The following is a 16,962-nucleotide window of genomic DNA, read 5'->3' as shown; positions in this document are numbered from 1 at the left end:
AAAGAAGCCAATCCAAGCTTGAGTCTAGAGAGAACAAAGCTAGCCACAGTCATTATGTTTAGTATAAAGTGCAGCTGTCATCTGTTAAAGCTAATTAGGAAAGGAAATGTAGCAAAGTTATCCTTGAGACATCAGCGGGGTCCTTTTTCAAGTTCTGAGCATGAGACAATCCACTATTTGATGGTGAATTACATGAAAAGAGGGCAAAATAAATAATGAAAGTATATTGCAAAGTATTTAAAAAAATATTTAAAAATGAAAAGGTGTTTACTGTCCCTATAAAGATCCAATACATTTTTTTTTTAATAAAAATAATAATCCACGTACCATAAACATGATGCCAAGATCAGTGCATTAATCAGGTCAGTTTTCAAGGGGGAAATTAACTTTTTTATTAATCATGAAACTGGACTCTTCTCGGTAGGTTGTGAAATTACAGTAAATTATATTGTATGGGTCATTCACAGTTTTCAATTAATCTAGCTGAATAAAACTTCAATTGGATTGAGCCTAGAAAAACAATTACAGCTAGGAATCATATATTGTCAGATTGAAGAAAACATTTCATGTTCTCTCATCTCAATTAATTCACCTTCAAATGATTTACTTGATAGGGAAAGTCAGTATTACATTACATAGGGATGTAATGATGCAAAATCACAGAATGCTCTTTAGTTCTAAATGTATATGAAGACATCAGATTTCATTTAGACTAAATAAATGTACTTGTTAGCTGTTACTTTCCTTCCCATTATGATAATATCTAAACTTGAAAGAGACTTGGTTAAATTGTAATGTCTTAAATTTGTTTGCAGTACATGGAGTTATATGACATCCCAATTTTCAAAATGGCTTCCTCACCCTTAAATAGGGAAGCTTAATTAAAAACAAAAAAAAAAACATTTATTACATAAAAACAACAAATAGATCATGTTTCTTGACAAATGTATGTTATCTTAACAAGGTTAGAAACCATTGCAAATCTATTAGGACTTCCTCATTATACTTAGTGTAGGTGAAACGTTTGTAAAACTAAAATAACACAGAGTAGCATCATAGAAGATATAGATAAATTACCAAAAAAAATACACAAAAACATCAATAAACATAATCTTAGGAACTATGAAAGTTGATTTGAGTTGAACACACATTTAAGTTGCATGAACTAGTTGTCTTACATTTTTTCTTACATTTTGCTTTTACATGTCACTAGTTAAAAAGTGACTTCTTTTACACACTGAGCCATTAACAATGCATATAAAAGTCTTATTCCAGAACTATCTTTTTCAATAGGAAAAAAGCAGGTACTTGTGTCCTCTCTGTGCTTTTTCCCCCCAGTGGATATATACGAATATTTTTTTTTCCTTTTGCATGTTGTTTTAGATTGTTTTAATGACTAAAGGTGGAGAGTATGTCTTGTCTTAATTATGTAGGGCAAAGAAGGAAACCAGAGAAAGTAGAGTGGATGTACTCTGTTGAATATAGTCCATTTGCTTGATCTGATGGCATTTGTACCCAAACCTGGTCATTCTCTTTAAGTTCTAGAACTGCACTGCCGGAAGCCTGATCCATGTATCCTTTTTTATATTCATCATAAGTGTAGGTTGCAGGTACATTGTTCTTATATAATGCCACCCAGACATTGGTGCCCTTGACATGAACATGATAGGCAAAGTAGTAAACTCCTGGCACTGTACATGTGAACATTCCTGTAGCAGGATTGTAACCATTATGTCCATTATACAAGGTTCTGTCAAATTTAATCGGCATTCCGGAGGGTGGAAATGGTGCTGTGAGTATAGCAGTGAATGCTGGGGCTATTTTTGCAGACAGTTCTCCAGTGCCAAACTGTGGCTTTCCAGGTTTACCATTTCCTAAGACTGCCCCTTCTACACCTCCTTCTGGCAAGTGAAGTCCAGCAATTCCCCCATCATTAAAGGTACCTGGTGGCCCTGGTGGGCCAGGTGGACCTGGCAGCCCTGGTTGCCCATTTAAACCAGGTACACCTTGAACCCCTGGTGGCCCAATTGGTCCAATGGGTCCTGGTGCACCATTGATTCCATTGCCAGGCATTCCTGGTAGGCCATGCTCCCCCTTCATTCCCTTAAGCCCCTGGGGCCCAATAGGTCCTGATGACCCCTGTAATCCGGGAATTCCTGCTGGGCCACGTGGTCCTGGTTGTCCTGGCATTCCTCCATCTCCCTTTGGCCCTATGCTTCCTAACTGACCTGGTGCACCAGGAAGCCCTATATGACCAACATCCCCTTTGGGGCCAGTTGGCCCTTGCAGACCTTGAGGACCTGGAAGTCCTCTCTCACCTGGTAGACCCGGCTTACCTGAAAAGCCATTGGGCCCTGAATTACCTGGGATTCCAGGTGCACCTGGTGCCCCATTGGGTCCAATGTCACCTTTCAAACCTGGCAGGCCATTTTTTCCAGGTAATCCCACTAATCCCGGGAGTCCTGGAGGGCCAATAACACCCTGTGGTCCTTGTTCCCCATGTTCCCCATCAATGCCTGGTTCACCCTTATCTCCTATTCCTCCTGGAACACCAGATGGCCCACGATCGCCTTTTAAGCCAGGAAGACCTGGTTTTCCATATCCTGGTGCCCCGGGTAACCCTGGTAGTCCTCTTATTCCTGGCTCACCTTTTGGTCCTAAAGGTCCCTGTAAACCAGGCAATCCATCTAAACCTGGTTTACCAATCCCATCAAACCCTGGTTTTCCTGGTGGACCCTGTGGGCCTGGGAGACCACCTACTCCAGGCACTCCAGGTGGACCCACATCTCCTTTGTCTCCTGGACCACCTGGTTGTCCATCAATTCCTGGTTTTCCATTACCGGCAGGGCCAGGTAGGCCAATTGGTCCTGGTGGCCCTCCAGCTCCTCTGACCCCAGGTAGCCCTGGTTTACCAAGGCCTGCCTCCCCCTTTATACCTTTATCACCCCTAACTCCAGGCTCTCCCTTAAACCCAGGCTCACCCCTTGGACCTGGTAAGCCTGGATTACCCTGAGTTCCAGGCTTTCCATTAGTAGAGATGCCTGATGGGCCAGGGATACCTGGTGTGCCTGGCATTCCTCTTGGTCCTTGATCCCCTCTCATTCCAGGCTCGCCTTTTATGCCAGGTTGTCCTTTGCCACCTGCTTTACCAGGCATTCCAGGTACACCTGGTTTGCCAATGCTAGCAAACCCAGGAGGGCCAGCAGGGCCAGGCTGCCCTTGTAGTCCAGGTTTCCCAACTCCTGGTTTCCCTGGTACTCCTGGTGGCCCAGAAGGTCCTCTAGGGCCAGGTTGTCCAGGTGGTCCTGGTTCTCCTTTTAGATCCATTGGTAGCATATCTGAAAAAGAGAATAATGCAAAATAAACATGATTGTGAGAAATACCCTATTTTGGTAAAAAAAGGACAAGAGTAAATTATTACACTCAGCAAAATAATCATTATTTTTGTAACTATCAGTGCTTAGAACAAAAAGAATACACATAGTAGTTTATGTTGGTCACTACTTTGTCCCAAATTTTGAAATGCATATCTTCTCAATCTAAACGTCATCATTAGATTCCTTAATATAGCCCCATGGGTTTTAATATCATTTGTATGCTGATGACACCCAAATCTACCTCTCTGCACCAGACCTATCTCCTTTCTTGCTAACGTGTGTCACTAACTGTCTTTCTCATATCTCATCCTGGTTGTCCTCTCTCTTCCTTAATCTACATCTCTTCAAAACTGAACTCCTTATTTTCCCCCTTCTTCCAAAATCTCCACCCCCAGCTTTCTATAACTGTTGATAACTCCATCATTACCCCTACTCAGCTATCCTGATGTCTTGGGATCACACTTGACTTAGATCTTTCTTTATGTATAGTAAGTTCCAAGACACATGGCTATTTACAGATTGAGAAAGTTTCCTTGAACTTCTTAAAATATCAAAAAAACCTACAAAAGGCCAGTGAGTTTCTCAATTAAAATTGGCACAGAGCATATTAAAGGACCACTCAATGCAGTAGAATTACATAATTAACAAGTACATAATAAAAAGACAATGCAATAGCACTTACTCTGAATTTTAAATAAGCATTAGATTTTTTTCTGACAAATTTATTTTTTCTCCAATTTTCCGGATCCCTGTATCATGTGACAGACATCAGCCAATCACAGACTAGTATAAGTATACCCTGTGAGCTTGTGCACATGCTCAGTAGGATCTTGTTCCCCAGAAAGAGTGAATGTAAAAATACTGTGCATAATTTGATAATGGAAGTAAACTGGAAAGTGTCATAAAAGTTTATTTTGACTTGAGTGTCCCTTTAAGAAACATTAATTAAAAAGAAACTCTTCTAGACAGTTTTTTTTGTTATAGGCATACATTGTTAATATTTTTTCATATGATAGTTGTTTACTTCATTAAGAAATTATTCTATGATACATAGTTAATTTTACAATTTAGGCACTTTGTCACATGCCTTATGACATCTTTTTAATTTATTTATAATTGACTTGCACAGAGCAGGAAATGGAGTAACAGTTTAAAAAAAAAAAAGTGTGTACCAGGTAGGAGATAGTTAACTACAGGGAGACCATTATTCATACGTATTTGAGCTTTTGGGCGTTGTTAAAGGGACATGAAACCCAACATTTTTCTTTCATGATTCAGATAGAGAATACAATTTTAAATAACTTTCTAATTTACTTCTATTATCTAATTTGTTTAATTCTCTTGGTATCATTTGTTGAAGGAGCAGCAATGCACCACTGGTTTTTAACTAAAGACATGGATGAGTCAATAACAATCTGTATATATATGCAGTGACCAATCAGCAGCTAGAACCTAGGTTCTTTGATGCTACTGAGCTTGCCAAGATAAACCTTTCAGCACAGGATAACAAGAGAAGGAAGCAAATTAAATAATAGAAGTAAATTGAAAAGCGGTTTAAAATTGCATTCTCTATCTGAATCATGAAATACATGTTTTGGGTTTCATGTCCCTTTAAGGTCTAAATTATTGTAAAGCTTTTCCCATTGATTCTGCCAAGAAAGTTTTGGACTATACCTTAAAACTGTCAAAATGATAAGATATTGTTTTAGTGCTAGGCAAAGGCAATAGTGGGTTATAGATAATGGACTACATTAAGACAAATGTTACGTTACTGAGGTCTGTGTTGGGGCACATTATCTTTCTTATATTTTTGTTACTAACATTCTTTAATATAAGATAAGCCAGGAGCTTTAGTTTTGTTTTTTTCGATTCGGATTGAGCTTACAATTTTTTTAAAAAAACAAAAAGCTTTCCATTTAACTTTTATTATCAAATTTAAAGGGATATGAAACCCCAAAATGTTCTTTTGTGATTTAGACAGAGCAGACCATTTTATAAACGTTTCCAATTTAATTCTATTATCAGATTTGCTTTGTTCCCATGATATTATGTGTTGAAGAGATACCTAGGTAGGCATCTGGAGCACTGCGTGGCAGGAAATAGTGCTGCTATATAGTGCTCTTGTAAATGGATAACATTCTTGTAAAACTGCTGTCATATAGTGCTTCAGAAATGGGCTGGCTCCTAAGCATACGGCCCTGCTTTTCAACAAAAGATACCAAAAGAACAAAGACAAATTGATAATAGAAGTAAATTAGAACGTTGTTTAACATCGCATGCTCTATCTGAATCACAAAAGAAAAATTTTGGGTTTCATGTCCATTTCATTTGTTTTATACTAAAATATTAAATCTGTGCAACGGTTTCTTATGCCTCGGTTTTGTTGTTTGGAACAGCTGTAGCAACACAACAGAAATGTCTTGTAATTATAAGGTATTTACTGTCCTTTAATATTACAAGTTGAACATTGCATTAAAAATGCATGTGATAATCAACTTCCCAATTAACTTCCATTATCAAATTTGCATTGTTCTCTTGGTATCCCTAGGTGAAAAGCATGCCAATGTAGGCTCTGGAGAATTATTTGGCATCAGGTTTGCAACAATGCTTTTAACAATGTTATACATCGATCAAACACTGCTGCCACCTAGTGCTCAGAAGTATTGCACTACTGGGGACCAGGAAAACCAGTGTTTCTTAAAGGGACACTGAACCCAGCATTTCGTGATTCAGATAGAGCATGACATTTTAAGCAACTTTCTAATTTACTCCCATTATCAAATTTTCATAATTCTCGTGGTATCTTTATTTGAAATGCAAGAATATAAGCTTATATGCCGGCCCATTTTTGGTGAACAACCTAGGTTGTCCTTGCTGATTGGTGGATAAATTCATCCACCAATCAAAAACTGCTGTCCAGAGTTCTGAACCAAGAAAAAAAGCTTAGATGCCTTTTTTTTCAAATAAAGATATCAAGAGAATCAAGAAACATTGATAATAGAATAGAATAGAAAGTTGCTTAAAATTGCATGCTCTATCTGAATCACAAAAGAAAAAAATTTGGGTTCAGTGTCCCTTTAACTCCAGTCATTAGGACCCTTAACAGGCCAGATATTGATTATATCTTAACTAGAGCACAGGTGAAATAATCAGCTGATCAGTAACCATGGTTACTAACCTGCTCTCACCCTTCAGCTGATTATTTCACCTGTGCTCTAAGATCTAATGAATATCTGGCCTGTACTGAAGTCTGAAGTTGAGAAACACTGAGCTAAACACATCACTAAGAAAAAGACAAGAGGCAGATATGTGCAGCCACCAATCAGCAAATAGCTCCCACCTCACCTAAGAATGTTTGAATGTTATAAACATAAATGATAAGGAAAGGGTTAACTGCACACATCATGAATCAAGCTTGTTAGGGTACTTTAACAATGTGCTATCAGTCACACAAGGAAGTCATCAGGAATCGTTTATACATTTTTAATGAAAGCTTTCATTTCCTATTGGCTGCATTTGTTGTTGTTTTTTTGTTTCCAGTCTGGTCAGGGAAAATACCATGGAAATACCTGTGTACCTTAAAGGCATTAACATGTTTAATAAAGCTGAATATAAGAAATGGACATAATCCAGAATTACCACATATGTAACAGGTATCAACAGAGTTTGCAAAGCAGTTGCTTAGAACTCCAAATGTAAACTGAGTTTAGAAAATTGTCAAACTGGTCCTCAAATTCCACTGCGGCCCTATGTATGGGAAAATATTTTTATACACTGTTCCTATTCGTTATCCCACCTTTTTGCCATTAAAAACACTAACTTTAAAGTTCCATGGCATTCTGTGTCAATAAAGAAAATACTGCTTTGAACTCATTCATCTCTACTTGTTTAGTTGAGTCTATTTAGCATGCAAAAGGTTAAGTTAAAAATATATAGGTTCATTTAAACTAACAGGAATGCATGTATGTGTGCAGCTGGTACAAAGGTATATAGTCTCACTGGCTGATAAGCAGAATTCCCACAGGTACATTGGTGGTGGATACCCAACAAGAATATAAACAAAAAATATGTATCTAATTATGCTGTAAAAAATTATGAATATGAATATCTGTGCAGACATTTCTTATGCCTCCGTTTTTTTTGTTGTTTGAATCAAATTTGTTTTTATTAAAATAAATTAGGCTTCAAGAATACATTAATTTATTCAACTTTAGCTTTGCTTTTAAGGGACATTATATACTTAAAGCGATATAAAACCCCAAAATTTTCTTTTGTAATTCAGAGGGGCCGATTTACTATGCCCTGAATGGGGCCAACTCGCCCTGTTTCTGCGCAAGTCTTCAGGCTCGCCGGAAATAGGAGTTAAGAAGCAGCGGTCTTAAGACCGCTGCTCCTCAACTGGAAACCTGCCGCCTCTAAGCGGAGTACAGCAATCAACCCGATCGAATACGATCGTGTTGATTGACACCCCCTGCTAGCGGCCAATTGGCCATGAATCTGCAGGGGGCGGCATTGCACAAGCAGTTCACTAGAACTGCTTGTGCAATGCTGAATGCCGACAGCGTATGCTGTCCGCATTCAGCAATGTCTGCTGGACATGACGCTGCAGCGTATCATGTCCGCCAGACTTTGTTGAATCCGCCCCAGAGCATACAATTTTAAAAAGTTTCCATTTACTTCTATTATGGATAACATTCTTGCAAAACTGCTGCCATATAGTGCTTCAGAAATGGGCTGGGTCTTAAGCATACGTTCCTCCTTTTCCACAAAAGATACCAAGAGAACGAAGCAAAGTTCACAAATTAGAAAGTTGTTTAAAATTGCATGCTGAAGAAAATTGAGGTATAACCCAAGGCGCCTACCCTAAGGAGGCTAGGTGTATGAAAATGTAAAATCTAATTATAATTTAAACTCCAGTGTGGTCTAAAAAATGTTTTAATACATAAATAAAAATGTTTTGCAGATAAAACAAATATACATACAATGCTTCAAGTAAATATACAATGCTTCATGGATCCATGATAAATAACAGATAGAATAAAATCGAAATCGAATAAGATAAAACAATAAAATATAAAGGTAATACAATAGTGCTTGAGCAATAATATACAATACTATATTATACAATAGCAGCGAAAGAAATGATTGCGGACAATCTTGTTGTAAATTCTCTAATGGAATTCTAAGATGAATCAAATGTGAGGAGAAAAAAAGTTAAAAATATGTGAAAAAAACTCCTCAAAATAAAGTGTGTGGGTGAAAAAACTTCAAACTGCGATCCAAAAAAATTCAAATTTTTTTTTATATAATCCTAAAAAATATAATCCAAAAAAATATATATTCCACAAAAGTGTAGTCCAAACCTTGTATAAATCAAAAAGGTGTAAGATAGTGAAGTGAAAAGTCTGAAATGGTTCTAATTGTTCCAGTTGCTAAGTTTCCTAAATCCCAGTGAAAAGAGAATAAAAAATATAATAAAAAATATAATAAAAAAATATAATAAAAAACGTTGTGTCCAACTGTTCCAAAATCGATACAAATGTTGCAAATAAAAGTGTCGGCAATGTCTCAATAGAAATTGGTGTATAAAAATTGGTGTATAAAAAGATATAATGTCAGTATTCCATTATTCCTAAAGATCCTTATCTTCAAACAAAAAGGTCTTCAATCCAATAGAAAATGAGTGCAAAAACAAAAATAAAAAATGAAAAACAGAGAACAATAACCTGTGGAGAGAGAAGAAAAAAATATAGTGTAGATTGTCCTAAATGTTCAGCAAATAATGAAATAAGGCTTACCAGTGCTGGTCAACGCGTTTCGGCCCGTGCTAGGCCTTTCTCAAGACTCTTGAGAAAGGCCTAGCACGGGCCGAAACGCGTTGACCAGCACTGGTAAGCCTTATTTCATTATTTGCTGAACATTTAGGACAATCTACACTATATTTTTTTCTTCTCTCTCCACAGGTTATTGTTCTCTGTTTTTCATTTTTTATTTTTGTTTTTGCACTCATTTTCTATTGGATTGAAGACCTTTTTGTTTGAAGATAAGGATCTTTAGGAATAATGGAATACTGACATTATATCTTTTTATACACCAATTTTTATACACCAATTTCTATTGAGACATTGCGGACACTTTTATTTGCAACATTTGTATCGATTTTGGAACAGTTGGACACAACATTTTTTATTATATTTTTTTATTATATTTTTTTATTATATTTTTTATTATATTTTTTATTATATTTTTAATTCTCTTTTCACTGGGATTTAGGAAACTTAGCAACTGGAACAATTAGAACTATTTCAGACTTTTCACTTCACTATCTTACACCTTTTTGATTTATACAAGGTTTGGACTACACTTTTGTGGAATATATATTTTTTTGGATTATATTTTTTAGGATTATATAAAAAAAAATTTGAATTTTTTTGGATCGCAGTTTGAAGTTTTTTCACCCACACACTTTATTTTGAGGAGTTTTTTTCACATATTTTTAACTTTTTTCTCCTCACATTTGATTCATCTTAGAATTCCATTAGAGAATTTACAACAAGATTGTCCGCAATCATTTCTTTCGCTGCTATTGTATAATATAGTATTGTATATTATTGCTCAAGCACTATTGTATTACCTTTATATTTTATTGTTTTATCTTATTCGATTTCGATTTTATTCTATCTGTTATTTATCATGGATCCATGAAGCATTGTATATTTACTTGAAGCATTGTATGTATATTTGTTTTATCTGCAAAACATTTTTATTTATGTATTAAAACATTTTTTAGACCACACTGGAGTTTAAATTATAATTAGATTTTACATTTTCATACACCTAGCCTCCTTAGGGTAGGCGCCTTGGGTTATACCTCAATTTTCTTCTTGTACATTGGGTACCAGCTAGGATTACCCCTCCCCGGGCACATAGGTTGTTAATAGGCGCAGAGGTCAATCTTTTCTAATTTAAAATTGCATGCTCTATCTGAATCATGAAAGAAACATTTCATATCCCTTTAAAATGTAATTGCCTCTAAAGGCCTAGATTATAATTCAAGTGATACTGGTTTAGTGCAGATTTACATTGTGTTCAGCCTCATGCAATTTGTATTGCTTGATTTAGATTACGTGTCATTTGGTAAAAACCTAACCAAAGACTTATTTTGAGTACACCGGTAAATGAATGTGTCCCATAATGAGATGTGATAGAGTGCTAGGCACATTTACCTTAACCCCTTAATGATCACAATGCACCCTGTATGTCACTGGTCGTTAATCGTTTTTTCAGGACATAATAGCACAAGTCTAGCAAGAACACGCTATCAATGCTCTCCCTCCAGCAGGCTTTGTGGAATAGAGCAGTCTCAACGCTGGTGGCAAGACCGCGCTATAAAACAATCAAGTCCCAAAAAAAGGCCAGTGACATACAGGGTACGTCGCTGGTCCTTAAGGGGTTAATGTTACAAGTTGAGCGTTGAATGCCCAATGTACACGATAATCAGCTGGTAATATTGCTTTGTAAAAGCTGATGCAACTGTTGCCACTGGTAGCTACACTACCCACTAGCACTAAAGTCTACAGAACCCACCGTAATAAATACCTAAAATTTCAGACCCCAATTACATTTAACCCATAAACCACCACAATCCCCATCACAATACTCCCCCACAGATAAAAAAAAAACCTAAGACTTCCAAACTCCTTCCCTATGACCCGCTGGGAACACCCTAAATAATAAAAAAAGAAAATGTATATGTACAAAAAAGCACATGAAAAAAACAAACATTTTAACACTAAATACATTATATGCACCTCCCTTTGACCATGGATGATGCCATTATGCCAAGGCTACACTGCAGGTATCTGAAGGAGAGTTGCTGCACATGTGCAAACACAGGTAAGAACTGGAATGTAGAGAAAGATCATTTCAACATGGCGGCACGTATGACTAGAGGGAGGCGGGGAATAACCTCAATAATTTGCTTTTAAAATGTATTTACGGCCAGATTACAAGTGGAGCGGTATTTAACGATCCCACTCTCACGCTAACTCTGCTAGAAGTGCACGTTGAGTAGTGCTCATATTACAAGTTGAAAGTAAAAAGTTTTCGCTCGCATGCTAACCCGATGCACTGAGAAAGCCGAAGTTAGGATATCAAGCACACGTTAACGTATTGCTTCATATGGAGCAAAAAATATGGTATAGAACCTAACACCCTACTCAAGCAAACCCGATCATATATTCTCAAGTGGGCTAACCCAACATGAAAATATAAATATTTCACATTCCAATGTTCTTCACATAGCAGATTATGTTCTATTTATTCATAAATACATATTTCTACATATATCTGATGGTGTTTTGTACAATATATATCTATACCTATATTTATAAATAATTACAGTATATATAGGTATATATATATATATATATATATATATATATATATACAGATATATATATAGGAATATCTATTTAAAAAAATATTTAGAAAATATTCTGCTTTTTGCAGAACATTGGAATCTGAAATATTAACTGTAAATACGCAGTATAACACCATTAAATATGGATAATGCACAATATGCTTTAACATGCTTTCATCTACTTGACTGTAAAGGGCTCCAATGCACATATATATATATATATATATATATATATATATATACATATATATATAATTTTTTTTTTAATAATGTTTGTACCAGCTGACCCTAGGATATTAAGGCTATGGACAAGGGCCCACAATATTTAGTATAAATGTGGGTCCCAAGGTGCATGGAGGTTTAGAGAATAATATAAAGCTACACAGAGGTCCACAAGTAATCTTTATCCAGCAACCCCATATAAAGCCTATAAATTAAATAGATATAGGAACCGTCATTCCCCAAGGGATACTGGTAAATATTATATATTTAATTAACTCGTGATCATGTGCAAAAAAGATAATATACGAAAAGAAAAAACAACCACACATATAAAATTAAGCATATGCAATTCATTCATTACCCAAGAAACAGGGGTACCCAGAGTATGGATCATTAAGGCCGGCAAATAGACAATAAGATCTTCACATATGAGAAATTCACCGAAGCAAGTCTCCACATAGAATATTCTTGTAGTTAAACTGTCTCATGCAAATATACAGCAGCTGCATACAATTAAACAGCAACTAGGTATCCCCAAATTCACTCCTTCACTCCCTATGTGACCAAATAAGGTATATCTCAGCAGATTAACAGATGACCATTGTCGGGGGCTATAATATCGTTCATATCTCATCCAGAGTTTCGTCCCATACCTTTTCTCATAACCATAAAGAAAGTTGAACCATGCCAAACAGGGACAGATATACAGATCAATCCGGAACAACAGAAGAGAAGTTGCACAGCGCTATTCACATTCAGCGTCTGCTTCGTATTACCTGTTCTTGTGAGATGACTTTGTTCACCCCCTAGGCCATAACATTCCGCTTACCTTTCATAGGCATATAATAAAGCTGTCCACGGCTTACATAGGGAGACTTACAGTGGTTTCCTGGATGTGAATGCAAGTTAGAACGCTGTAATTCCAGACAGAGTGAAAATCTGCAAACAGCCGATACAGACTCTGCTACACGTGTTTCACCCTACGTCACTTGGGTTTTCCTCAGGCACAATCAATCGATAGCTATTGCATAGATTCAGACCTATATATTGTGTTTCCTACAGGTGAATTGATCATTGATTACTTTGTTGCACATCAAAACAAAAAAGTGTTTTTAATTGTTCCTAAACATTTAATTACAAATTTATAAATTTCTTCTAACCAGTATCCCTGATCAGTGGCTGAACATCGCTCCAATAGTGTTTTGCCATATCAAAAAACTAAAGCTAAAGTTCAATCCTAAATTGAATAACATAGTAACTATATTGTATAATATTACTAACATGCAATATTAACTTGCAAATTATGATTTTTTATATAAATTTGGTTACAATGTATTTTTCTACTAGACTTACATAAATAGAGGAGGTATATACATATAGGAATTATCCCTGGACATTTCTAACCCAGGTTGTACAAAGTCGACCTATCAGTAAGTAAGAAAGGGTGCATAGTTTAGTTCTTCATTGAACCCCTTAGGTTGTAATGAGTTGAGATTATAAATCCACTTACATTCAGATTTCAAAAGCAAATTATCCCAATCACCCCCTCTTTCTGTGATATCTATAAGCTCAAGGCCCATAAATTTTAGATCTAATGTACTGCTCTGATGAGCTTCATAGAAATGTCTCGTTACCCCACTATCCTTAATTTTTTCATTGAGGATATCTCTTCTGTGCTCCTTCATTCGCTCCTTGAACTCTCTATATGTTTTTCCCACATAGAGCCGGGGGCAAGAACAGTAGGCTACATATACCACACCCTCACTTCTGCATGTAACGTGGCTCTTGATCCTGTGTGGGTGGCCTGTTGTATCAATCATATATTGCCCTCTTGTTAGATGTTTGCAAATTTTGCACCTACCACATCTATGGCAACCATCCTTCATTTGGTGTTTGCCTAGCCAATTTGTCTTGCTTTTATAGTGACTATGAACCAATTTGTCTTTAAGGGACGGGGCACGTCTAGCTGTCATTAGTGGGTAATCTCCTACTATTTTGTGTAAATCTGTGTCTGTGGTAAGGACATTCCAATGTATTTTTAATACTTTTCTCAATTCTTCGCATTCTGAATTATAAGTGCTAATAAACCTCACTTCTGAACTTGATTGTTTATCAATTGATTCATACAATAATTTTTCATGTGTGATCTCACTAGCTCTTTTATAGCCCTTTTTAATTACTTTTTTCGAGTACCCTCTAGCTAGAAATCTTTCCCTCAAATCATTTGCATATTTCTTATATGTCAGTTCCTGAGAACAGTTTCTTTTCTGTCGCAAATATTGACCTATTGGTATAGAGTTAATTTGATGTGGGGGATGATGGCTTGATGCATCTAATAAAGTGTTAGCTGAGGTGCTCTTCCTAAATGTCTCTGTCACTAGTTTATCTTGTTGTCTTGATATTTTTAAATCTAAAAAAGAAAGTGAATCATAGCTCCATTCAAAAGTAAAATTTAAGTTCAAATCATTACAGTTTAATTGCTGCATACATTTATTTAAATCATCTGATGTGCCCTCCAATAATAGGAGGACATCATCGATATAGCGAATCCATAACGTTATTACCTTTTCAAATTTGCATGCTGCGTCCAAAATATTATCATTTTCCCATCTACCAAGGTAAAGACATGCATAAGTGGGTGCACAGCATGCACCCATTGCTGTGCCCCTTATTTGTCTATAATATTTCTCATCAAATTTAAAATAATTTCTATTGAGGACAAAATGCAGTAGATCAATGACAAATTGTGGGCCTCTCTGTTTAAGGATAGTCTTAATGGTGTCAATGCCTTTATTATGGGGGATGGATGAGTATAAAGCTTCTACATCAATCGACACTATTATTGTCTCTGGGGTATATATATATATATATATATATATATATATATATAATATAATATTTCTCATCAAATTTTAAATAATTTTTATTGAGGACAAAATGCAGTAGATCAATGACCAAATTGTGGGCCTCTCTGTTTAAGGATAGTCTTAATGGTGTCAATGCCTTTATTATGGGGGATGGATGAGTATAAAGCTTCTACGTCAAATCGACACTAGTATTGTCTCTGGGGTAATACTATATCATCCAATTTTCTCAGGACCTCAGTAGTGTCTTTGACGTAGGAAGGTAGAGAAGTGAGGTATGGTCTTAGGCACCAGTCCAAATATTTTGTTACACACTCAGTAAGTCCACCAATACCCGACACTATTGACGGTTCCTATATCTATTTAATTTATAGGCTTTATATGGGGTTGCTAGATAAGGATTACTTGTGGACCTCTGTGTAGCTTTATATACATATATATATTTAAATTTATATATATTTATATATATTATGTGTTTATATGTCTGTAAATACATATGTACACTTACACACATTTACATATATATATATATATATATATATATATATATATATATATATATATATATATATATATATATATATATATATACAGTTGTGCTCATAAGTTTACATACCCTGGCAGAATTTATGATTTCTTGGCCATTTTTCAGAGAATATGAATGATAACACAAAAACTTTTCTTTCACTCATGCTTAGGGTTTGGCTGAAGCCATTTATTATCAATCAACTCTGTTTACTCTTTTTAAATCATAATGACACCAGAAACAACCCAAATGACCCTGATCAAAAGTTTACATACCCTGGTGATTTTGGCCTGATAACATGCACACAAGTTGACACAAAGGGGTTTGAATGGCTATTAAAGGTAACCATCCTCACCTGTGATCTGTTTGCTTGTAATTAGTGTGTGTATAAAATGTCAATGAGTTTCTGGACTCCTGAGAGACCCTTACATCTTTTATCCAGTGCTGCACTGACGATTCTGGATTCTGGATTTAAGGGGTCTTCCGTAGGTTGGGAGGTAGTGATTACAAATATTTGGGTTAATAGAGGAGGGGGTTTATTGTTGGGGTTGCGGCAGAATTGTATAATATAATGGCTCAGATTACAATATTTGTACTCCACTCAGTAATACGAGCGCACGCAAATGTGCGCTGGTATTTCAAGTATGTAATGCATTGCCTTGAAGCTTTGTGCTCACTAGAGTACGCTTCAATAGGCTCCAATGAGAGCCTCGTTCTGATCCCGTTAGACAAGGCAAAGAACCTAGTTGTGTAGCGTTGGGCAGCAAATGTAAAATATATATATATATGAATATATACATATATATTTATGTGTTAATATGTGTATATTTACAGGGAACACATAGTTTCCATAGATCGTAATGTAAAGGCACTTTTCAGTGCCGTTTTTTTTCTAACACCCCACATCCCCTCACTTTAACCCCTTTGTCCAGTTACTTTAAAACAAAAAAAAAGATTATTTTTTTTTATAAAGAAACTGTACACTTTATTTGGGGGGCAATAGGGGGATTTTTTAAAATTAACCACAGGTCTTACCTCTGGTTAATTGCACTTAGTGCAAAGTGCTACCATGAGCTCACAGTAGCATTAACCAGCCACATGGCTCGTTATTTAGCATGCGCCAATAAATGCGGCAGAAAATTTGCCCCTTTACGGGCTCACGTTAAATTAGCGCTCAACTTGTAATCTAGCTCAATATGTTTTTAGTTAAAGACATATTTTTAGTTACAAAAGACAGAGTTATGTTCTATAACTAGATGAACAGGTATACAAATAATCTTGCCTGTATGGGACATGGAAATAAAGTAATATAAATAAACCTCAGAATTCTATTTTAAATGGCGTTAAGCTACACAGGTAACAAACTCAAGATGAGAAGTAGTCTGAAACATTCCTCTACACTCTGAGTGCAACCACTCTTAGACTCCTTGGTACATATAAGGTAAAAGCTATTAGCAGAAGATATATTAAGGCAGCATGATATAGCTGTATAAAATGTGAGGCTAGGTACACCCCTACTTCATGTCAATCATAAACCAAACACTAAAGTAG

The 16,962-nt window shown here is 36.0% G+C and overlaps 1 protein-coding gene across 1 annotated transcript in view; it reads right to left on the bottom strand.

The window, feature by feature from the left end:
* Nucleotides 1-367: 367 nt before the first annotated feature.
* Nucleotides 368-16,962, bottom strand: part of COL8A2 (collagen type VIII alpha 2 chain) — a 233,782-nt gene continuing 217,187 nt past the window's right edge. The window contains exon 4 of the mRNA XM_053707010.1: nt 368-3,338. Within this exon, the coding sequence (XP_053562985.1) occupies nt 1,426-3,338 (1,913 nt within the window). The 3' untranslated portion in view covers nt 368-1,425. The remainder of the gene's footprint in view (nt 3,339-16,962) is intronic.

The sequence above is a fragment of the Bombina bombina genome, chromosome 3 (assembly GCF_027579735.1).
Source record: "Bombina bombina isolate aBomBom1 chromosome 3, aBomBom1.pri, whole genome shotgun sequence".
Taxonomy (NCBI): Eukaryota; Metazoa; Chordata; class Amphibia; order Anura; family Bombinatoridae; genus Bombina; species Bombina bombina.
The sequence above is the reverse complement of the archived record's forward strand: the minus strand, read 5'-3'. Positions and strand labels throughout refer to the sequence as shown.